This window comes from Cornus florida, unplaced genomic scaffold (assembly GCF_030987335.1).
Source record: "Cornus florida cultivar Cherokee Brave unplaced genomic scaffold, ASM3098733v1 CherokeeBrave_3.0.0_Hap2_Chr05, whole genome shotgun sequence".
Taxonomy (NCBI): domain Eukaryota; kingdom Viridiplantae; phylum Streptophyta; class Magnoliopsida; order Cornales; family Cornaceae; genus Cornus; species Cornus florida.
In genome coordinates, this window is record NW_026775575.1 from 111,435,908 (window position 1) to 111,460,680 (window position 24,773).

At 35.7% G+C, this 24,773-nt stretch overlaps 2 protein-coding genes across 2 annotated transcripts; one reads left to right on the plus strand and one right to left on the minus strand.

The window, feature by feature from the left end:
* The first annotated feature begins 1,091 nt into the window (after positions 1–1,091).
* Positions 1,092–23,149, plus strand: LOC132308604 (increased DNA methylation 1). The gene is made up of 9 exons (XM_059806728.1): positions 1,092–1,405; positions 7,002–10,142; positions 16,744–16,867; positions 17,652–17,734; positions 18,331–18,575; positions 18,965–19,051; positions 21,862–21,961; positions 22,424–22,625; positions 22,719–23,149. The coding sequence occupies exons 2-9, from the start codon at positions 7,347–7,349 to the stop codon at positions 23,117–23,119; spliced, it is 4,038 nt and encodes a 1,345-aa protein (XP_059662711.1). The 5' UTR covers positions 1,092–1,405; positions 7,002–7,346; the 3' UTR covers positions 23,120–23,149.
* Positions 23,150–23,504: 355 nt separating this feature from the next.
* On the minus strand, positions 23,505–23,915 carry LOC132309975 (uncharacterized). The gene has a single exon (XM_059808220.1). The coding sequence runs from the start codon at positions 23,913–23,915 to the stop codon at positions 23,505–23,507; it is 411 nt and encodes a 136-aa protein (XP_059664203.1).
* Between the last annotated feature and the right edge of the window lie 858 nt (positions 23,916–24,773).

The window sequence follows — 24,773 nt, forward strand, 5'->3', positions numbered from 1 at the left end:
GCAAAGTTGGTTGGTCACCCAATGTAATTTGATAATATATATTCATGCAAGAAATCAACATACTTGTTGTATGAGTTTGGTAGTATTATAATATGTATGTGTGTATACTGTTGAGTACCGCAAAGATGAAGTCACCATTAACTAACTCATCACACAGATCTATATATATATATAACTAATATATTTATATTTATTTTAGTCATGCAAGTGTAATTAATTGTAACTTCCAAACAAAGCAATTAATGAGAAATTTTTTGAGACATATAGTTAATGACTTGAATACTTGATCCTTATCACGTGCAGTCCAACGAATGTTAAAATTGGGAAGCATGCCTCAGATTATGCTGGGATATATAGAGTAACTAAACAGCAAAGCATTGTTTCTCTACTCCATACATTGATTTTTTTTTATTTTATTGTTGGCAACGGTGGTGTTAGACCTTTTAAAATATTTCATAATTTATTATCACTTATTTAATTAAATGTATTTGACAATATAATTTGAAATCACAGTAAACATAATTTAAAATGGGTAAAATTTTTAAGTGACAGAAATTTTAGTTATCATTAAATATTAAAAATTTAAAAATATTATGCTGGCTGTCATACTAAGGACAGTTATAGAAACCATGGTCGTCTTCACCCAAACAACAATCTTTATAGAATCTCACTCATCTGTTTCTCAAAGTGTGAATCCAATTATCCAAGTACACAATAAAGGAACTCACAGGAACATATGAAGCTCCTTCATTATATATAATATATGTATATGCCCAATTTGATGACTTTTGTCTTGTGTAAACAATGCAAGTCAATCAAAAAGGAAAAAGTACTATCCACAATTATTTATTAAAGTAACACAAGAAAGGTAAAAAAATTCAAAAAAACACAAAGCAGAAGGTTTAAAGTTACCATTTAGAGAAGTGTTAGTATCACCACTATTTACTATCAAGTGCCATTAACGACATCAAGTATTAACTGTGTTATAAAAACCTTGCACAATGAGGTTTTTAAACGGTGAAATGTTGAGAAGTGAAAAATTAACAAAGGGACAAAGCCTAAGTGGCCGATACAGAGTTACATTACATATAGTGTCATATATGCACATGGAGGTAGAGAGAGAGAGAAATGGAGATGGGTTAGAGAGAGAAAGTGAGCTCGTCATGTTTGCCATCTGTTGTACTTGGGAGGACTATCCGGGTTTTCCAAAGCCATCTTTTATGCTGGCCGAGACTCGTGAGGTGTGACGGTGATGAGACCGAAGGTGGCCCTTTTTCATGCTCTCTGTTTGCAGATTCGTTCTCTATCTCTGTCCGGATTGTAACGCACAGAGCTCTCGAACCCTAATTTTTCAAACTCAAACCCTAGTGTTGTGCGAGTGCTGATCTGCAAATGCAGGGCGAAGGTGAGGTTTTCTGGTTGTGAAATTTTAAATGTGGTTCTACTGGTGATCTATAGAAGGTCCGATTTTTTTTTTATTTTTTTATTTTTTTTATTTTTTTTTATTGTTTTGTGGATTTTGATAAGCAAAATGTGGGAATTTTTAGGTGGTTGTGTCTTTAATTTTCTAATTTTTTGAACTTCACAGACTTTCCGGACGGTGTTATAACACTTGCTGTTGCTCTCTCTCTATCTCTCTCTACACACATGTATGTGGCGCTAAATGCATGATTTGATGAAATTATTTATCATGGTTTTGAAATTCAATAGATTTAACTTCTGTTCATCTGAATTTCCCCCATTTTTAAATTTAGTCAAATTCTAACTATTTTTTTTTATTTTTTACAAGTAAGTCAGATTCTATCTATATGGGATCCTATTTTGTACAAGTCAAATTTCTGTAATTTTCTTTTTTTCTTTTTTTGTCTTCTTTCATGTATTGTCGAGTTTTGCAATTTCAGGAGATCAGCGTTCTTTCTTTCTGTGTATGTTTAACTATTTGGGGCAACATTGAAGGGGCCTGTTGTGGGTTGCCTGAATATTTTAGGATTTACTGTAGAAGAGAGCACTTTAGAGCTTTAAGAGTTGATGTACCATTGGAAGTCTCATTATTTATCTAATTATATTGTAAATTCTCTGCATGTGTTTTTTTTTTTTGTTTCTCTCTCTCTCTCTCTCTCTCGGTAATAGTTGGATGGTGTTTATTTATCGGAAAAAAAAGTAATAGTTGGATGGTATTAGAAGATGTTATATTTGGAGGAACTCCTTGACTGGATAATGGGAGTGATTTTAGGAATCTTTCCTATATCATATTTATCACATGTTTGTATTATTTCACCTATAGATAGATGTGATCATTGTATGCAACGATTAAGAGAGAATATATTATAAAGTGATGTAGCCCTTTGGGCTCTATGTGCCGTGGATGTAGGCCCTAGTGGCTGAACCACGTAATATCTATTATTTTCAACTTGTTGGCTTCCCTTTTCCTATTTGCATTTCTTATTTTCGCATCCAAATTTTAACATGGTATCAGAGCCTAATTTCTCTTCCTAGGTTCGGACCCCTATTTTGGGGCATTCCCTTAGCATCTGAAATGTTGCTAAAAGTTTCTCGGTGCTATTTGTGACTTATTTGGGCAACTGGTGTGTTCGGCAGCAATGTCTTCGCCTTTGCTGTGTCTCTGGCAGTTTTTATTGACTTGTTTGGGCTGCCTGTGTGTTCGGTAGCATTGTTTGTCACCTTCGCCATGTGTTCGATGCTTTGTGGATTTGTTTGGGCTGCCGGTGTGTTCGGTAGCATTGTTCTTCGCCTTCACCATGTCTCTAGCTGTTTTATTGTCTTTTTCCAAATCGTTGGAAAAATATATGTTTCATGATTTGATATGCAAGCGGAGCATTATTTCCATACACCCTTCAGCTTGAGGGGGAGTGTTAGAAGATGTAATATTTGGATAATATCATTATAGGAGTGATTTAAGACCAGATATTGATACGAGTGAATCATGGGAGTGATTTTAGGAATCTTTCTTATATCATATTTATCACATGTTTTTATTATTTCACCTATAAATAGAGGTGATCATTGTATGCAAAGATTAAGAGAGAATATATTATAAAGTGATGTAGCTCTTTGGGCTCTTTGTGCCGTGGATGCACGCCATAGTGGCTGAACCACATAATATCTTTGTGTTCTTCGTGTTTCATTTCTCTCTACTTCTGTTTTATGCTTGACAACAGATGGTGTGACCTGGAGTTCGAGTGTTCAGTTTTACATCGGTTGATATATGAAGATTTGTTTATGTTAGTATCATTTTCTTTTGATTGAAAATGTGGGCAGTACTTTTATCTCTTTTTTTGGGGAAATCTTTATAGTTTGTACTTTTCAAATTCCAATATTCTCATAAATTAGGGCAAATAAAAGATGTAAAAGTGTAAAGAAGAGATTTTAGAAGAGAAGCAAAAATATTTTGAATAAATTTACATTTCAGACCTGGATTGGACGGTTGAACTGTTTAGTTTATGAACTTGCCTTCCCCTTTTGATCCTAAAAGTTAATGCCTAATATTGGGACCAAACAGTTTTAGATTTAAAATGTTAAGGGTTATATATTTCCTTTTTTTTTTTTTTTTTAAATTTATTTATTTATTTATTTCAAACAAAAAATTTCATTTTAAAAACTTGTACACCAAAATTCTATCTACTTTAGTTATAAACATCTATGCAAATTGATTGTTACTGCTGCTGCTACTGTCACTGCTGGAGTACATCATGTCAAGTGGTTGAGTAGCACAGAAATATGTAAAGTGATCAAAACCTTCCTACATTTGACTTCCAGTCTGGAATTATGCACATGCTTTCGAATTGCCTATGTGCCTGAAAGAGATTAACCAAATAAATGTACGTTTATTTTAGGAAAAGGAGTAAATTATTAGATTACCTTAAACATGATCCTAGTTGAAGTTTTAAACTTTTAGCCTATTGGGATAACGACACTTCAGCAAAGAACACTCCCCTCTTTGTACCAAGGTAAAAAAAGATAAAAGAGAGAAAAAATAGAAAAGAAATAAAATTAAAGGAGGGAAAACTTATACTAATCAGAAGAATGCAATAATATGACTAATTTTAAGTAGCAAGTAATCTTAACACATTTGAAACAACATTTGCAGTTCAGCTGAGTTTATCACACTATATATTAAAGTCAAAATCTTGCAAATGCATTTCTTTGTGGGGCACAATAATTTCTCCTACTTTTCTTTCCTTCTCTCATTCTTTTGATTTTGATTTTTTCTGAACCAAAAAAGGAAAAAGAAAAAACAGAAGGGAAAAGAATCAAAGAGCCAAATAAATATTAACAAATGACATGGGTATCATATATTTTTTTATTTTTTATTTAATGCTGGCTGTTAGCTAACTAATGCAACCTTCCTTTTTATTGGCTTGAGACTGGCTGTGTAAGGGATAAAGATGCTAGGCATGGCATAGACGGAGTTTATATGGCTCTCCATAGGTAGGGATGCAAACGAACCGAGCCGAGCTTTAGGCTGCTCAGGCTCGTTTGTTATAGGCTTAGCTTGGGCTCGATTTGGGATTGTGACCAGCTCAAAAAACTGAGTTTGGGCTCTATCTCTATCTCGGCTCGTTTAAGAAAACAAATTGAACTAATGTTGAAAATCGGTTCAGGCTCGTTTTCAAGCTCACCATGCTCATTTAGTAAATCATCGCCTTTTTATTTTGTACTTCCAAAGAATAAAGAATGCCAATAAAAAATAGAAACAAGTATAAATGAGCCCTAGAGCGAGCCTACGGTTCACAAACATATACGAGCCTATGTTCACGAACATAAACAAGCCTACACGAGCTCATGTTCACAAGCCTACACAAGCCGAGCCCAACACTGTTTGGGATTTACTCATTTACTAAACGAGCCTAGAAAACGAGCTCGAGCTCGGCTCGTTTGCTTAACGAACAAGCCCGAGCTGAGACCTAAATGAGCCAAGCCCGAGCAATCGTGAACATCTCAGTTCATTTGCAGCCCTATCATACGTACCATAGAAAAGCTTTTGCACATACCGTTAGCTGCCTGATGCAACCTTTCTTTTCCCATACTCGGCATGACATGTATATATATATATATCTCAAAAATAAATGAACACAGAACTGACTATTATGCCTCAATATTTCAACTCTGATAGTGTATTTAACTTGCTGCACAGGTTAGCTAAAAAATGGCAATGTTATTTTCCATATCATTTGGCCATGCTAGGACTAATTGCCTCTTTTTGCCTATTGTATTAGGCTCTTTAAATTATACAGAACTTAAATTAGTTCAAAATTTTCTAGAGTCTAAAAGCAAACTTATTATTCTTGTCAAAATTGTTACTTTTATCTACCAAGTGATGTGGGCATTTTTGGCAATGAGCTCGAAAAATTGGTAGAAATGTTTCTGCCTCAAATTTGGCAGTATATGCTGGTGTATATTTTTTTTTTTGATAAGTAAAATGTATTAAGAAGCGTTCAGAAGGGGAACGCATCCCAAGAGCTGTACAAGAACCAAGAACCAAGAACCAAGAACCAAGAACAAAAAAGAGAGCCTAAGAAGACAAAGATCCCAATGATCCCAAAAAGTCCAATATGCTGGTGTATTTTTTTTCCAAGTGATTTCACCTATATCAACACGCAACTTAGTCAAATTCACTAGTCCTTCTCTCTATTTCTCTGCCTCACTCATAAATGTAAATGATTAGATGAAACTAAAGTATCTGAGAGGTGATTTAAATTATTTTAGCAAGAAAGATACTAAGATCATCTATAATGCTCTAGTTGCTTTATGGATACATGATTCATTTATGACATTTATGAGCATATGATGATGTTTCATTCTTTAGTTCTAGATGGTGACCGAAAGTCAAAGCATTTGGGAGTCATTTATGACATCTATGAGCATATGATGTTGTTCATTTTTTAGTTCTAGGCGGTGACAGAAAGTTGAAGCATTTGAGATGATGGTTAATTTCTTTTATTAGGCACATCCCTATATCTTATGTTGATCTGAAAAATGTTGTATGAACATTGATGCTGGATGCAAATTTGACGTAACTTTGGACATGTTGACGTGGTAGATTTCTAAAAGCAAGACAGGACTAAAACATGCCAAGCCAAGACAATTAATAAATGTGATATGTGTCACATATTTTTATATATTATGTTTATCTCGTGCTTTATTTTCATCAGAACTTGATACGTTTTCTCTGATTGATTACTTATTTTATCTAATTCTTCATGTGTATTAAAAGATTCAAGTTATGCTGTAATTCACAAAGGCACTAAATTTATTTATTTATTTGTTTTGAGATGGAAAAAATGGTGACTCTTTCCTGGAAGCATGTTCAATCATTTATGTGGCATGCCAACCATGTTCCTGAACATGAACTGTTTATTCCAAGGTACCGAAAGTGTATATTTTAGATCTTATAAGGAAATCCCTGTGCTACTTGGACCGAAAGTTGCATTGGTGTGGTGTTGGTGATTTTTTTCTCCACGTGACAGAAAGTTTAGTGTACTCACTAAGTGGACTCATATTTTTGGGTTTAAATTCTCTATCGATGAGAAAAATCCAATTGGCCAAATTTCTGGTCAGCATCTATTTTCATTTTCCCTCCTTTTTGCTGATGAGTTCCATAAATTTCTGTTACATAGTGTTTCCTTCCCCATTTTTTCTTTCCAAATTGACTTCATGGTACACACTCACTCTCTCTCTATCTCTCTCTCTCTCTCTCTCTCACACACACACACACACACGTGCACAATTGTGTGTTCTCGCGTGCATATATCATAGCGTTTTAGGACTTGGAAATATATACATGGCATTGTTTCCTTTCTTCTGGAAATTTTGGGGCAAGAAGCATGAGTGCTATTGTGATTTACCATAAGGTTTTGGGATTTTTCGCAGAGAACATGTACAAATTTTTTAGTCTGAAGATTTGTAGAGTTTATAAAAGTACTGGAGAAACATATATCCTTGTCTTATTATATTTATTTCCTCGTTTCCCGTTGCTGCAGATGTTCTGATGATTATTCAGTGGTTCATACTTGAAGTTCTGATATGAGGAAGTTCTTCATTTTCTTTTCCATAAACTGAGTTAAAGATGGAGATTTCCATTTCATCAACATTGTAGAAACAAGTTTCTATCAGAGCAAGGTAGATTCAGCCTGTCATGCTGGTGTTCATTGAATAGTGCAAAGCAAGAAAGATGCTGTAGCTGAAGCAGGACTGCTGTAAGTCGGTGAAGACGCTGTAGGTTATTCAGAGCAAGGTAGATTCAGCCTTTCATGCTGGTGTTCATTGAATAGTGCAAAGCAAGAAAGACGCTGTAGCTGAAGCAGGACTGCTGTAAGTTGGTGAAGATGTTATTCAGCAGAGAAATTGAGGGCCTGCATGATGATGGTTTTGCGGGGTCAATTGATGAGCGCCACATTTTTACAGAGGTTTTCTTTGGGAATGACAGTGACAGAACTAGTAGCAAGAGGTGTCTTGTTACTGGAGTTATCAATTTTGAATGTGAATCCAGTAAGCAAACAGATGTGTCTCTTTGTTCAACCAGTGAAACCTCAGCCTTAACAACTCAGGATGACTCTTGTAATGTAAAGGAGGATTCTAGAGGAAATTCTGGACCTTCTTGTTTCTCAGAAGGACGTGCTTTGTTAAAGAGGAAAGATCATGACGTGAATGCTAAACGGATAAAGTTATCGGTTGATGACTTTTCTAGTGTCAAACCTTATTTGGGAAACATTATGAAATCGTCATCTCCTTTGAAAGAGGTTGATTCTGGTAAATCCAAACCTGCTTCACGTTCTGCTTATCGTACTGTAACATGTCGCTTAGTTGAATCATCCAGTCAGGGTGTTACATCCAGCTGTTATCTGCTTAGGCGACATGTTGAAATGGGCAGAGGTTATATGGGTGACAGTAATGCTTCTAAGTTTGGATTAAGTGATGGGAAGGAAGTTGTTGCAAATAAAGCAATTGCTTCACCTGTTTCTCAGGAGAGCTTTGCCACCAAGCTTTTGGTTGGGAGTCCATCTGCAACTGTCGCAACTACGTCTGCACCTCTTCAATATGCCAATAAAAGATGGAACAAATCCAACTTTTTGGAAGTGGATTTACCTGAAATTTCATTGAACAGTGACTCTTTGAAGGATCCTCGTCCTCGTCTCCGCAATCACGCCCATCACCTGCTTAGAGCAGCGGGATGGGAGATTGGGAGGCGTAAAAGAGAACATACTGTTAATGGTGAATATGTTTTTAGGTCACCTCAGGGACAACCTATACGTGAATTTCGTAGAGCTTGGGATTTATGTGGTCAGAGTTTGTTTGATGATGGAAACAATATTGTGCAGGAAATCAATGGTAAAGAATGGACTGATACCACTGAATTCTTATCTGATCTATCTAATACATTGAAAGAAATTGAGGAAGAATTGAATGGTTTAGAAACTATTACTGCATTGACTCAACGGTGGTGTCTTCTGGATCCCTTTGCATGTGTGGTGTTTATTGACAAGAAATTTTGTGCACTGAGAGCTGGAAATGTAGTTAAAGCCAAGAGAAGTTTTGTGATCGATACGTATGCATTAGATGATTCTGTCTTGGCCCTGAAGAATGTGGATAGTATTGAAAACCAGTTTGCCGAGAGACGCGTGATAGATCGGATTTGTGGCTCTTCTCCGTTAACAGAAAGTGCATTGACAGTTTTTGAGGAGAATAACTCTATTCGCAAGGAGCAATGTGGTAATAGCCTCTACGAAGTTCCCATCACTTCCGGAAATGCAGATATCATTCTTGGAGGGTCCGATACTATCTCCCCTCATCAAGATAGCAATACAAGTTCCCAAAGCTGTCATAGGCACAGCTCTGACCATGATGTGGAAATGCCTTTTGAAGTTTTCAAAGATGTATCAATGGGTTCTTCTGAGGAAGTAGATAAATCTTTTGAAAGTAAAGTTCACAAGTTGAGATATCAGTTGCAGTGGTACGCGGATGACTATCAAAATGAGGACGAGGGTGGGCAGTGCATTGAAGCTCCATCATTCGGGCTAGATGATGCATCTTTTGCAGAAGATGTTATGTTAGAAAAGAAGGCTCACAAGAAATCGAAAAAGATATCTGAAATGAAACTGAGCACACTATATCAAAATGATAGGGTAGTTCTGTCTACTTCTTGTGAGGCTAAACTACATGACATTGATGAAAATAGCATTCAATATAAATCAAGAGGAGTACGGGAGTATTTCGTACCTGATGTAAAGAATAGCGGAAGTTGTAAAAAGTTATTTCTTTGCTCGTCTGATCTTTGGACCAAGGAACAGTTAAGATCTAAGAAGTTCCGTCGCAATACTGTTGCTTCTAAGAAATTGGTTCAGGTTACTCATGACCGTAAGCATCCGAAGGAGCTCAATGAAGCTCCTGTGCATGTAAAGGATGATTCTCTGGTCTCTCAAACCTGGAGGCAAGTTAATAAATCAGAAAAACCTGACACCCATGACAAAAATGTAGAAAAGCAATCAAATAGATGCCAGCTTAAGGATGATGATCTTTTGATTTCAGCAATCATAAAAAACAAAAGCTTCAGGTCCAATGCCAAACGATCTTCCCCAAAAATGAATGCCTACAAATCAAAATCTCTAAGGAAGCGCAAGAGCCAAAAGGGCAGCTGCAGGTTGCTTCCAAGAAGCCTTGGTAAGGGTGGAAATCACTTCATAAATGGGAAGTGGCCTGCCTTTGGTGTAAGAACTGTTTTGTCATGGTTGATTGATTCTGGGGTTGTTACTCCTAATGAAGTGATCCACTACCGAAATCCGAAGGATGATGCTGTAGTCAAAGATGGCTTAATTACTCGGGATGGGATCTCATGTAAGTGTTGTGGTAAAGTGCTTTCTGTGTCCGAGTTCAAGATTCATGCTGGTTATAGGCTGAACCGTCCCTGTTTGAATCTTTTCATGGAGTCTGGTAAGGCATTCACTTTATGCCAGCTTGAGGCTTGGTCAGCTGAATACAAGGCCAGGAAAAGTGCCACTCGCACTGTACAAGTTGATGAGATGGATCAAAATGATGATAGTTGTGGCCTGTGTGGTGATGGGGGTGAGTTGCTATGCTGTGATAATTGCCCATCAACTTTTCATCAGGCATGCTTATGTGCACAGGTTTGTCTTTTGCTTTCAATTCAGATCTTCTTAGTTCCCTTCTTTTTCACTTCGAAACTGTTGTTACGTTATTTTTCTTTTTTATTATTTTCTGTGTATTTATTGTTCTTTTATTTATTATTATTATTTTTATGTAGTCATATCTTTTGGATTTTTTCCATAGTTAGATTTTTAATTTTACCTGCAGTTCTTTGTGAACCACCAAAAATATTTGTCTCTCTAAAACTGATTAGTACAGTTACATTATGAAGGAGACTTTTATGGTTAATGATCATGATCTTGTTAAATAAGTGTGTTTGCAGTAGTAATCTCCTAGAATAACATGCCGGAACAGACATCCCAAATTTGTATGCAGCTAGGATTCAGAGCTGCTGGTATGTTCTGCAAATGTGCAAGTTGTAAAGTACTTTTCCCGTGGCTCATTTGAGTTAACGATGTACTTTAATCACAATCAATACTTGATGCATGCCCATAAATCACCAGATATTATAATTTTGTTGAAAATGTAAGTCAAAATTGAGGATTTTTTTTGTTAAGTTACACTTATTAGGACTATATGGATATGGTGTAGCGAGATATTTTAATACACTGCAAACTGGAGTGGCTTTCTTAAACTGATTGGGACATAATTATATTGAAACGTTGAAACTCAGAAACAAATTTGGAGTGTATCATTCGGGGCTGAATGGTTAGGAATGTGGTGGAATATATCAGAATGCCAGTGTTATATGACATATTTAGCTATATTGTCGTTGCAATGGTCTAGATGTCAAAATTTGACGCAGATACTAACTTCAAGATTCAGACTTGGCCAAATGAAAAACATAGTTTTTTGAAACAACATTTAATTCAATTAATGTTGCATTAAATTATAGATTTCATGGAATAGTTTGAATTCATATTACTGCATCTTATGCGTCGTGTCATACCATGGTTGTCAAAATTCCTAGACAACCCAAGTTACTGCCCACACAATTGATATAGCATTAAAAACAGGTAAATGGTCTAGCTGGTTCAAGTTTTATTTGAGTTTCAGTAAAGTGCATCTAAGCCCTACATCAACATATCTATTCACAGAAATATAGAAATTTAACAAAAATGAATGTTGAATGGTTGACAATTTGGTAGATTCGATTACTTCCTAGATGTTATCTAGTTTCCCAAATGGTGCCAAGAACCTGGGCAACCACCTCATTCTCCCCTCTAGGTGAGGATTACCTTAGTATTTTGGGCAGCTTTCATCATCTGGCAGTCCCCCATGTGTTCTGTCAGCCACCTCTAGCAATAATGTCAGACATTGATAAGCAAAACCTCAATGAGGTAACTACTTATTAGCATAGAAAATGTTTGCAAGAACAAAGTGTTAATACTTCATACCGTGTGATAGATTTTGACTTGCCTCAAAATTTAGTGCGGATGTTAATTGAAAATTCTTGGAGATAGAATCACATTGTGATGCGCTGTGGAAATGTTGTACCTACCACATTGGGAATGTTCGCTACTGTGGTACTGGGGGTTCAGATTACAGCTCGAAGTGATGCACAACTTGATAAACCAGGACCTTGGGGAGATCTCTGCAGCCGTGATCAAGCTTGGTGGACATTACCTTCTTATGGAAGGTCTGAGACATGCCAGTTAATTAGGGTTTCTTGAGATACAATTGGTCATCCAAGTGTCCTCTGCATCTCATGACATAGTCCGATGCTCTGCTCAGTTCCCTTTGAAAATAGCAATGGGACATGAATTAAGGGTCTCAGACAACGCCTACATTATGAAATGAGGACTATGACACGATTCCATAAATTATATCATGCTTAAATGGACCAGGATAGGGGGCACATACATTATGATCAAAAGGCCATGATGTAATAATGTAGACCACACTATAGTCTAGATCACAGCCATGCCATCAGCAATCACTGGAATAATAACACGATACCTAGCTTGCCATATCCTCAAGGGCCTAACTCTATTGTGACAGGTAGTTATCAAAATAATAATAATACATAAATAAATAAATCGTCTTTTATAGGCCTATTCGGCCGAAGGGTTATAGAAGGGGATCGCACCAAAGTGACGATTGCACAAAATAGGATCATGTCACAATCTTGGGTTACAATGCAGTCCCCTGTCGCACCATGGGGCAGCAACCTTGTAAAATCAAGGGAAAGAGAAAATTTTACGTACTCGGGCGGATGATGTAGAACACGGCCCACACATAACTGAGAATCAAGCTCAAAAAACGCCTGGACTCAAGCCTGGGCAAGTATGGAGCACTTGAGTGTCGTTACATCTTTAAGAAGCCAGTTTCCTTTGAATTTGTTGATTACTATGTCCTGCCACATGGCATACATCTTCTGTTTATTGCCAAAATATGTTTTCTTCTTTTGACATGTATTTCAAAGGGACCTATCTCACACGTTAACTAATGTGTAGGAATTAGGAACTAGGAATCTAGAAAAAACAATAATACCGTAACAAGTGCAAACTAGAAAAATAGGAAACATGATTCCTAATTATTAGGAGTTCTATTATGAATCTGATTTTTACCAGTAGAACATTGAATTTCAAATATAGTTGCGAGTTATATGTCAAAAGGAGCGCATTAATTAGCACAATTCCTTTAGTTCTTCAGAATTATCAATTGTAATAACATAACCCATTCTTTCCGTTTTTTTACGATCAAGGTGATCAATATTCTTGAAGGTAATAACTGCAGGGTTTCATTGACACGGACTTTACATAGTTCCTTATACTATTTGACTGTGTAATTCGTTTGGATGGATGGAAAATTAGCACTTCAAAAGATTATCATAAGAGGTTGTTAATATGATAGATGTAAACTTTTGATTTACAAAGGAAAAATACAAATGTTTTAACAGAATTTCTGGAGTATTATTGAATTAGTACTGTGATGCATTGGGAAAATGTAGCGCTATTGGAGACATTCGTAGCTAATGTGCAGGAACTAGGAATCTAGGAAACAATAGTTATACCATAAGAAGTGCAAACTAGAAAAAATAGAAAGCACAATTCCACATGCTAAGAAGTATTATTATAAAGCTGGTATTGGTAGCAAACATTATGTCAAAGTGAGTGCATTAAATGCATAAAGCACAAATTCCTTAAATGCTCCAAAATTATCACAATTTCTTTTCTGCTTCCCTCATCACTAATGACAACTATGATAAAAATTCTTAAAGGTAATGAAATCTAGATTTATATATGGTATTAGATTATTTGTTTTGTTTGCATGGATGGAAAATTAGTGCTTCAGAGAAAGATCAGCACATCAGATTTTGTTATATTAATTAAATTACAAAGAAGATTGTTATTTAGGTTGCTAAACAAGAAGTGATCTAAGTTTCTGAAGGTATTTAATATTAAGCCATGTTTGGCCAACCAGATAGGATGTCCAAATAGGATAGGAGAGTTTATCTACTGGATATGATAGGATAGGAAATCATATTTAACAAAAATGATATATCCCTATCTCACATTTGGAACAAGATTGGATTGGAGCTGCAGATATTAAATTTAATCTACTCCTGCTTTTAGATTGCGACTAAATAAATAGATTCACAATTTTTCAACAATTTCCGGAAATCAAACAAGAAGTTACTGATGAAATTTCAACAACATTCAATATTTAAGGTAAAAAATTAAATAAAACTTACTTAGTAATGAAATGGGATCTTTAGATTGTTGAGATTTAAAGAAGGAAGGAACAGCTGAAAGAGCAAACAAATACAAAGAAGAGAACAAGAAAAGAATAAAAATCCTAGCAGATTTATCTCTCAAAAGAAATTGGAGAAAAAAAAAAAGGAAGGAGAAGGAAGAGGAGGCAATGGCAGCTAAGACTGTAGTGGTTTGGGTGTTGGCTAAATGGACACTGGGGGCTTGGTCTATAGTGATCTTTTCTTTCTCCAGCAACGAATTGGCTGTAGTGGTTTGGTTGGTGAATAAATGAACGATGGCTTGGTCTATAGTGGTCTTAACCCCTCTCTTTTCTTTCTCCAGCATGAGTTGCCTTAGTCGAAAAGGCCAAAGGATCTCCTCATTTATCCACTCCCAAACAGGATATGTAAATGCTGGCCACCCTCTGCCCACCAAAAAGGTATTATTTGGTTATCCCTGAGTTGTACATAATACCCGAAAATATAATTAAATCAAACAAATTGGATAGGTGCATCCTATCTGCTTCATTATCAGGTTGTCCAAAGACTACAAAATGGCATTAGGTTTAGCTCATCCCTTTAAAACTCACACGCTATTTCAACTGGTAAAATTTGTAGATTTTCTAAGCGAGCCTTATTGTGTGGCAAATTGAAATTTTTTGGCCCACCAAAAGACGTGTTTGAATGCATTAAGAGTCAAATTATGGTCAATTATTGAGAGAGATCATACACGTGTCTCTCCCTAGACCAGGTAATGCAGAGATGGACTTATTAGTCTCGAGGAGATCAATAACTTTGGCAACTTTTCCAGATCATTTTTAGAATCCATGAGACGCTTTGCTGGACAATTTTTATTTATTTTATTTATTTTTGGGTTTCCTGAATTGATTTTATATTGTTATTTAATTGACTTAAAAGGATTTTTCATCCTTCCATCCTGCAATAGCTGCTTTTTCTTCTCAATTGTGCTGCTTGTTTCTTATGAGAAAAAGAAAAATATATACTATGTTACTTTCAAGAGCATGCAACTAAGAAAAAAAAAAAAAAAAAAAAAACTCTTTCAAGAGCATGCAATTGGTACCACAGTTATTATATGGTTTTTCATATCGTTCAACATTTGGTAGTTTTTTTTGTAGTTTTATATTCGATTCTTTCTATCCAATCATTTGATTAACTTTATTTCTATAATAAATTTGACTATAACCAAATATATTATTTGGTATTCTAATAACTGATTTAGTGGGGAAAAGAGAAGCGTGATGATAAATGGTGGTACTTGTAGGCTTGGTTCGTATTGCTATCATAGGATGTATCAGCTTTGAATATTAAATGCTTTATGAAAGAGGTATCTTAGACTAGGGAACAGTTGCTAAAGTATAGTTGGGTGGATATATTGATGCTAAGTAGCACAATCGCATGCATGTGGTTCCAGGGGAAGGGGGTGTTATAATTGTTTAGTTGTATGTTTTGATGATACGGTGCTTGTGAAAATATCTTTATTTTATTACAAGACAGTCATATTCTTTGTTTAGAAGCTTATATAGACTATAGATCTAGATAGATTATTAAGACTGTTCAATCAATAATTTTTGCCACATTTATTTTAAAATTACCAGTAATTGAGTAGCATGCATACGTACTATAAAGTAACCATATCTGCATAAGGCATGTATAGGATATGATACTTCTTGGATTGTGTACGATGTGTATTTTATATTTATTATATGCATCCATAATTTTAAAAAGATTTTTTATTTTGAACATGTGTTTTCAGTACTCTTCCAACATCTGTCTGTCAGGCTATGCATTGAGATGCGCACCTTCTAGTACAAAATGGAGTATATATTTGAAAAATAGAAGAAATTGGTAAAAAGTAGGGGAAAACTAACAAGGGTAATCCTGTCAAATAGGGTCTGTAGTGGGTGTATATGCAATGTAAGTTTGTAATCGTCAGTTTTCTAACACGAATTTTTGTAGTATTCGCAGCCTAGGATTTATCGTAGTGGATCTACATATCTCGAGTCTGTTTCTAAACTTCATTGATCCTTAAACAGTATAATATGTGAGTAAAACAATGGATAATATCGTAATTTTTTAAGAATAGGTCCAGCCCATAGTTTCTCCCTGGCACAGATGTAGAAGGCCCACAGATAACCCTAGAATAGGACTATATATTCATTTTGACCTTACATAGAAGGCTGCAGCATCTCCTTACAGCAGTCATTGGTTGGCTGCTATGATGTTTTTGCTCAAAGAAGAAAACGGAGACAAGGGATATGTTAGCATGCTATTGTCTTTCAAAAATCGGATTAGCGATTTACCAGATACTATTGAGCCTCCTGTCATAATCTATGAGGTTTGATGAGAGTTTTTATTATTATTATTATTATTATTTTATGATATTGGTTGATCTTTTGGGTCTTGTGTTTCAAGATGTTTTTAGTGAATTTGATCTGAATTTTATTTGGCTGCAGCAGATTTTGGTGAATTGGCTAGTAGATGCACTTTTTATTTATTTATCCTTTTACTGGTTTAAGATGCATTGGATGTTAGGACTCAGATGAGCCTGTATGTGTATGCCTAGGCAATAATTTCTTGTTCATTGGTTTCTGGATGATAGTTGTTGATATCTTTTACCTCAAAAGTGTATGCTGTTCTCGCATTCTGCAATTGACTGATTGGTTTAAGAATTACTCTTCTGGGGAAGCCAATCAAATCTATTATCATTTCCCTGAAAATTTTCTTTTGGTCCACTTAAACTGTTAAGTTTAAAACATTTTCTTGTGCTTTTTTTGGTTTTGTTGCAATTGTGATTGTTGTGGAGGTGGTGTTTTTTTTTTTTTCTTTCTTTCTTCTTCTTTTATTTTTTATTTTTTATTGTATGTAAAATGAATTAACTTGATTTTTTTTTTTCTTTCCTTTAGGAGCTCCCTGAAGGCAATTGGTATTGTCCAAACTGCACTTGTCGGATTTGTGGATTTTTTGTTCATGGTAGCAAGGCTTCAAAATCCTCTGGTGCATTAAAATGTTCGCAGTGCGAGCATAGATGTAATGTTTCTCCTCTCAACCCTTGGTAGATTATTTTTTTGGATCTAAATGTGACTTGAATGGCTGAGGGGGTTGAAAAGCATTTCAAGGGACGAACAAGTCACAATATTATTTAGACTTAAAAGTGTTCTAAACTTCTAGTGAAATTGGCACATTGATAGCTTCCAGCAGAAAGATGCTTCATGTGACACTTGTTAAATATTTATTAAACAGGGCTGTAATAATGGGTAGTTGAACTTCATAATTGTCTTCTTCTGCCCAATTTTGTTTGCAAACTGCAACTCCAAATTTCCATTTCCTTTAAAAGCATAACTATGTATCTAATGATCATGATATAATCTTGCTTTAACAAATATTAGCACAAAGATTTTCCTTCATTGGTCATAATACGTGTATGCTTGCTCCAGTTAGCCAGTATGCTTTTTTATTTTTGTATTTTCTTCACTGTTACTAACTTTATATGTTTTAAGTATACTTAAATGGATTACAGGTAGTTAAGATTTGTTGGTTCTGTTGTTTGGATTGTTTGGAGCGTGTAGTTACTATCATATATGTGTGCGTGTGTATATACCTATATATATTCTGATAACAATTAGTGGTAAAATTAATATGAATTTCTTCGTAGCAACCTCGATATTGAATTGTTTACTTGCTTTACTGCTGATGTGCTTATTAATCTTTTTGTACAAAAAGGGGTTCTAGTGTATATTTTAATTTTATATAGTGTCTGTTTTATTCATGAAGTATTTCTACCTCTCCTGACTATTCTGATACCTGTGAACAGACCATGAAGCATGCCTGAAAGGAAAGGGTATCTGTGGAGGAGTGACTTCTGATACCTGGTTCTGTGGTGAAGGCTGTCAGGAGGTTAATTGCCTTACTTTTATTTTCCAGTATGATTTAAAAGTATCTATGGTGATATGAAAGAAAATGTTCTGATGTTGTAGGTTTTGAATCTAATTGTAAACCTCAAATAATGTTTTGCATAAGAAACATAAGATTGCCATTTTTGAATTGCCATCATCTGTATATTAGTTTGTTCTCCAATGTCCGGATGTCCCAGGGGCGGTGTTTGGAAAACTTTAAAGCATTTAAAGAAATCAGATCGAACAATTTGGGACCAAGGAGATTGTTTCTTGCTTTTGTTAGTGAGATTGAACCTTCTGCATATGAGCATAGAAATGAAAACTCTTTTGTAAATTCAAATACAGGTCTGATAGAAGATCCGCGTGCTTGTCTGGTTGGCATGCTCTACATTGGCTCTGCAGCTGTTCTAGGATATTTGTGCAACAATTTGTGTTCCTTTTTCGATTACTTTTTTCAATCAATACGTCTTTATCAAAACCATAAAAATAAAAAATAAAAATAAAAAAAATAAAAAATTCAATGTCGGTGGTGCACATCAATTAGTGTTCTGTCAAATGTAGTTCTGTTTCTCAAAGATCACGCACTTGTATATGCAGGTTTACTCAGGCCTTCAGTCTCGCGTGGGACTTGCAAATTTTTTATCTGATGGCTTCTCTTGGACACTTCTAAGGTGCATTCATGGCGACCAAAAAGTTCATTCTGCCCAAAGATTTGTTGCTTTGAAGGCAGAATGCAACTCAAAATTAGCTGTTGCTCTTAAAATCATGGAGGAGTGTTTTCTCTCCATGGTAGATCCAAGAACGGGCATAGCCATGATACCTCATGTATTATACAACTGGGGGTCAGTGATTCTGTTTGATGATTCTTCCAATTATCTTTTTTCTTTCTTTCTTCTTATATATATATATATATATATATATATAACTCCCTCCTCTACTCATTTTCTCTCAAACTTTGGCTCTAACAAAAGAAGGTACCATTATTGTCTCGATTACAGTACAGAAGTACTTAGTTTTACAGTACAGAAGTACTTGGGTCTTAGATATTTTCCTACGACTTTTTAAAGGGTGTTGCTGCTAATTCCCTTACATATACACGACTTTGGTGTTGCAGTTCTTAACTAATATCGCTTTTCTCTTCTTTTTTTTTTTACATTATTATCATTATTATTTCTAGTACAATATTTTTTGTTGAACTAACATATATATATATTATTTTGGTTCTCTTCAGGTCTACATTTGCACGTCTTAACTATCATGGCTTTTACACAGTGGTCCTGGAGAAAGATGACGTGTTGATTTCTGTAGCATCAATCAGGTACTTTCAGATCAATTTCTTGTGCTTACCTATTTGTTTGAATCTTCTCTCTGGGAACAGTTAATAACCTTAATGCCTCCCATGATAATCATATGATCTAATGTTTGAAATTTAGCATTACATAAAGTTTTTCTAAGATTTAATCTCCATATGTTGGTTATAAAAGCTTCTAAGTAAAACATATGCCAATTGTTTTGACAAACGCAACGAATCCAAGATAAAACCAAGAATCACGACAGAAAAGTAAACACACCAAACAAAGAACACAAAGATTTGTACGTGGTTTGGCAACAACCTACGTCCACGGTTGGGATCCGGCGAAAGCTTTCACTATATGTAAAATTGGAAATTACAAGTTTCAACGCCTCACTTTGTTTCTGTACGAATTTTAAAGTCTCTCTTCCACCACTCCAAACCCTAAACGCCCTTATATATCAGGCTACAAGAGACTAATTAGGGTCCACGGCCCATGAGCAAAAAAGGGTCAAAAAATTTTCAACGGGTCGTCGGGTTGTAGCACCAAATTCGGGCCACTACATCACACCAATGTTCTAGACTTTTCTGTCAGTAATGGCAAGATCAAATCTTAAGATACAACTACGAAAAAAAAATCTTAAGATACCCCCTGAAATTTAGAAAATTATCTTATATTGGTTTTTTTAATTTGTTGTGACACGGGAGACACTTCTATTTTTTGCACTGTCATGCCATTTACTTTTGGTATGGTGGTTACTCTTCCGTCTTTTGCATCAAATACATTTATCTGGCATATAGTATACTTTTCATGTTGACGCGAACATGACTGGAATTGGCGTATAATCTTGGTACATTTTTAAGATTAACATGTGTCTAGATGATTGCTCAACTTAAAGGCTCAAATGACTGTTAAATTAAGAGATTGGGGACTCCTCTTCTTCTTATTGGTAGATTATATTGGACTCTTCTTCTTGGTAGATTAACAGGTATCTCAATGATTGCTCAACTTGTAAGGTTCAAATGACTGTTTGAATAAGGAAATTGTTTGAACAAGAGAATAGGGGAGTTTTTTCAGTTAAGCTCCATAAGCATGTGCGAGTTATGGTTGCTATTTTCTTTAACTGTATAGTCTTATTACCTCATAAGGAAGCTGAGGATTGGTGGGAACATTAGCTTTTGATGTCCTGTTTATGACATTTTTCTTTCATTTTTGAAAGGCGGGGAGAATTTCGGGATTTGTACGATATTCTTGTCAATTTTTATGTTCCTATTATTTACTTTGCCCTGTCCTGGTTAGAGTCATTTGAGTGGGAGAATTCTAGTAGACATCCAAAAAAACTTAGAAAATGACTTCATTTATTATTTTCTTGCTCTTTTATAAAAATGGATTTTCATTCTTAATTTAGTATCATCATAAGGTAAAAGGGTGCCTTAATGAGAACAGTATTACCAACAACACAAAAATTTCTGCAGTGGTAGAACCTGAGTAACCAATACTGTGTAGTGAGAGCATCCTTTTGATGTTATCTCAAGGTACATAGTGCCTCTAGAGTCCAGAGTGCATGTATTCTTGTTTATGTAATGCATAATATGATTTACTAAATTCATATGTATATATAAGGCGAGAAGTTTTCAAGTGAAAGAAATGAATACGAAAACCTGGAAACAGAGGAAATGCTGTGCTCCAGTAATTGAATATATGTTCTCCTCCTTGGGGACGAGGGTTCAAGTGTTGATCGGTTGTTCTATGGCTTTTGGTATAGCTTGCTTGAAACCATGAATTTAGGATGCATTTGCTCTATGACTCTGACCAAATCTGTGGATTTTAAACAAATTTGCCAGCCTTCCAGGCAGATTAAGTTAGTAGGGCTATAATCCACTTGGGATTACTGAGGCTTAATATATTCCATGCTGCATGTTGGTGGACAAGTTCAGCAAGATGCTCAATTGATTGTTGATTGTGTTCATCAGCATTTGACTGCTGCTAATCCTTTGGTGAGCCCTTATTTTTTCATAGTCCTTTTTATACAAAAGAACTTGATTTTTTTCTTTTTAATAAACAATAGGAGAATATGGCTATACAAAACGTGGAAATATGAAAAAAAAAAATTACTGATTAAAGCTAACAGAAAATCAAGTGCAACGAGAAGATAGCAGTGTACCCCTACAAATGCAACCCATCCTTTTGTCTGGGACAGATGGGCCATCTAGAAGGTAATATGTTGTTGCACCTCATTTAGCCATACAGTCAGATCTATCACTGTTGAACTTGGAATTGCTTGACAAGCTTGTAAATATTAATCTATGAACTCAACCATAAAGACTTGTGCATAAATTTTAATTTAGGTCATTATTTCGAAATGTGCATATGCAATTAGGCATGTTCCAAAGTTCTCATCAATAAAAGATAGTTAACTTCGTTCTATTTCCAGATGTTTGGAATTGACAGCCTGATGGTTAACTTCGTTCTATTTCCAGATGTTTGGATTTGACAGCCTGAATTCTGTTTCTGCCTTTCTAGTCTCTTGGAATTGTCCTTCGTTAGAATATCAGATACTAGTTCTCTCTCTCTCTAAAATCACCTTTGCACTTTTGGGCCTTCCTTGCCCTTCTCAACTCAACAAAGCCTTGCCCCCTGCCACTAAACATGTGAATGAGCTACTTCATTGGAAAATTTTCACCTAAATGGTTATATTATTACTCTTCTCATCATTGCTAGTTTCCTGTCACTTCGTGCTCTAGACAAAGTTTCTTGCTTCCTGTGTCTGAACCTCCAACTTGCAAAATAATACAGGATATCCCAAGTATAGATATAAACAATGTTTTTCATGCAGGATCCATGGAGTAACAGTTGCAGAGATGCCCCTTATTGCAACTTGCAGTAAATACCGTCGCCAGGGAATGTGTCGGCGGCTTATGAATTATATTGAAGAGGTAGATTATGCAATCACAAAATAACTCTCTCTATGTCCTGATTGTTTCTTGTATGTGGTTTTTCTATCCTCCGCATTTCACAATAAATTTCTCTTATCAGAAATGGAAAAACAGAAGGAATTATTATTACTAATACGGATATCTGCTGATAAATATTTATTTTTATACATGTGCATTTTGTAGAGGTCTTATTTTAAGGAAAAACACTTTTTAATTTCTTTAAATAATCTTCCCACCACCTCACCAGTGCACCCATATATACATATATTATGTATACACTCGCATATGTATTGCCACCGAAAAGTTTTTTTATCATTGCTGTGAGCAATAGGCCTTTGTCTTTTAATAACAAGAACCTCTTGGTTGCTGTGTAATAATTTTCTTTTTGGTTTCATCTTTTAAATGGTCCATGTGATCTAGATGCTAAAATCTTATTTAATTCTTATTTCACTGTGGCTCCAGATGCTAAAATCTTTCAAGGTTGAGAAGCTCGTACTATCTGCGATTCCCAGTTTAGTGGAGACATGGACTGTTGGTTTTGGCTTTAAACCCTTGGAAGAGGATGAGAGACGAAGCTTGAACAACGTAAACTTGATGGTGTTTCCAGGAACTGTATGGCTGAAAAAGCCTTTGTATGATAATAAAAAAACACATCAAGAAGCAAGTAAGAATTTTCTTCCATATTCCTGATTAAACCCACTTTTTCCTTTCTAGTGATCTTCAATTTTCTGAGGAACTAAAATAAAATTTCTCTCAGGCAATACAGGGCCAGGTCTTGAATCACCCTCGGAAGCAGATTATACAGCTGAAACGAAAAATTGCTCCCGGGGAGAGCCTATCGATGAGACTGCACAACCATCTAATGAAATTTCTGCGGTTAAAGAAATTGACACTGAAACAGAAATTAGAGGAGGAGGAGAGCCCATCGTTGAGACTGCACAAGCATTTGATGATATTTCTGCTGTTAAAGTAATTGATTCTGAAACAGAAATTAGAGAAGGTGGCCGCCAGAATTCAGTCGCAAGTGAATACCAAGATTGTAATTTGGACAAACTTTTCTCAAAGTTGTCATGTGTAGAACCAGCTTCATTGTTTCGGGAAAGCCCACTTGAAGTGGTTTGTCATGTTGAATCCTCGGATGTTTTGCAATTGAAATGAGAAAGAAAATCATCTGTATTTCAAAAATAACCGTGTTGTGCTTGTGTGTGTGTGTATGTGTTTTTTTTTTTCTTTCGGAAAATGTTGTCGTGATTAAAACTAAACTACCAGAAACTAGTCATTGTTTTGATCCTTTAACCATCACTTGAAAAGTAAACAGGGAAATTTACTAATGAAACAAGTTTGGTAATCATTTCTTTCATTTATTACAAAGGCATGGTTTAGCATTTTACATTCCCAATATCAACATGAGCTTCCTTCAAATATGTGCTATTCACCAAATCTCATGCATATAGCCTACCAAGCCCAACAAGCATAAAAAAGAGTAACGCACAAGCCATAATAAAGCCGAAGTAAAGCCATTGAGCTTAGGTGAGCATGGCAATTACTGGCCAGCAGCAAAAGCCTCCACCGGGAAGGTCTTGGTGATGCCGGCGAGGCTCTTAAAGTGGATCTTTCCGGTGGGTGGATCATCTAGACTGATTTCGCTAACTGGTGGCCAGAGCATGAGCTCTTTGGCCTTGACACCCTTGAGCTTCTTAATCTTCGTCTTCTCCACATAGCCATAAATCTCGGAGTCATAGCTCACGAGCTTGCTGATCATCTTAAACTCGTGCTCAACGTTCTTTTCTTGGACGATCCACATGTACCCGGTGCTCTTGACATAGCCAACCTCGACCACGTTGGCTAGAGGGAGAAGTCCAAGTGGGAGTCCAAACTCTTCGAGGAGTGAAATCGCCAGTTTTAGTCCCTCTTCGTGGCCCTTATTGACAATGCCTCCTTCCTTCTCTGCCATTGTTAGTATCGTGTTGAGAACTACAAATTCAGAAATTTTAGGTATTTTGTATTGTGATGTTTTCAGTATCATGGTGGCCTATTTATATATATGTGGTGATAGCTACTTACTGAGAAATGGGACAAAGTAGATGGTTGAAACCTAAGTATTGTGGCATCGTGTTTAACTCAAATAATTGTGTATTGGCCCATTGTGCATTGTGTTTATCGTATGATTTTGTTTTGTACATTACAACACATTAAATTATATATATGTGTATAGTTTTACTTGTAAAAGGAATGGAGAACACAGACAATAAAACAGAAACAAAACTAAATAAATCAATATAGACTCTTTTGGCCCAAAGAAGAACAACCTTATACAATGGCCTTAAGCTCAGAGTCCAGAATGGATTGTAAAAAAGAAAGGAAGAGCAAGTTTACTTAGAGATCAAAGCCTGCAGGGGATTGAGCCACCAGTCCAAAACTCACCATCTTCTCCCAAGCTTCCTAGCTCCATCCTCCTTACTTCAGAACCACCTGAGAGTCTGTTGAGCTCAATTTGTCACACGCCGCCTAATTGCAGAGAGGCTACACCACCCAGACATACGACACACGAGTGCTTAGGACAGCGTCTGCATGGCATGAGGAGGATGGAGTTCTAGGGTCTTTTAGAGTTGGGTGGAAGATTGTGAAGTGATGGAGAAAGTTGGAGGATTAATTTTAGAATGTCGGAGAGGTGAGGAGTGTCCTTTGTAACAAATGACCCCAATTATATCTAAAACACACTGATGATTCAACTGTAAGTTAGTTGTTTTTGTAACAAGTTTGATATGATACTCAACAATATATAAATATGGATTTGTCTACTTATAGATGG

Excerpts from the sequence above, each read along its gene's own strand:
- LOC132308604 (XM_059806728.1), top strand. The coding sequence starts at position 7,347 with ATGTTATTCAGCAGAGAAATTGAGGGCCTGCATGATGATGGTTTTGCG. Across the intron at positions 10,143-16,743 it reads AGGCATGCTTATGTGCACAG|GAGCTCCCTGAAGGCAATTG; the intron begins GTTTGTCTTTTG and ends TCTTTCCTTTAG. Across the intron at positions 22,626-22,718 it reads AAAAACACATCAAGAAGCAA|GCAATACAGGGCCAGGTCTT; the intron begins GTAAGAATTTTC and ends AATTTCTCTCAG.
- LOC132309975 (XM_059808220.1), bottom strand. The coding sequence starts at position 23,915 with ATGGCAGAGAAGGAAGGAGGCATTGTCAATAAGGGCCACGAAGAGGGA.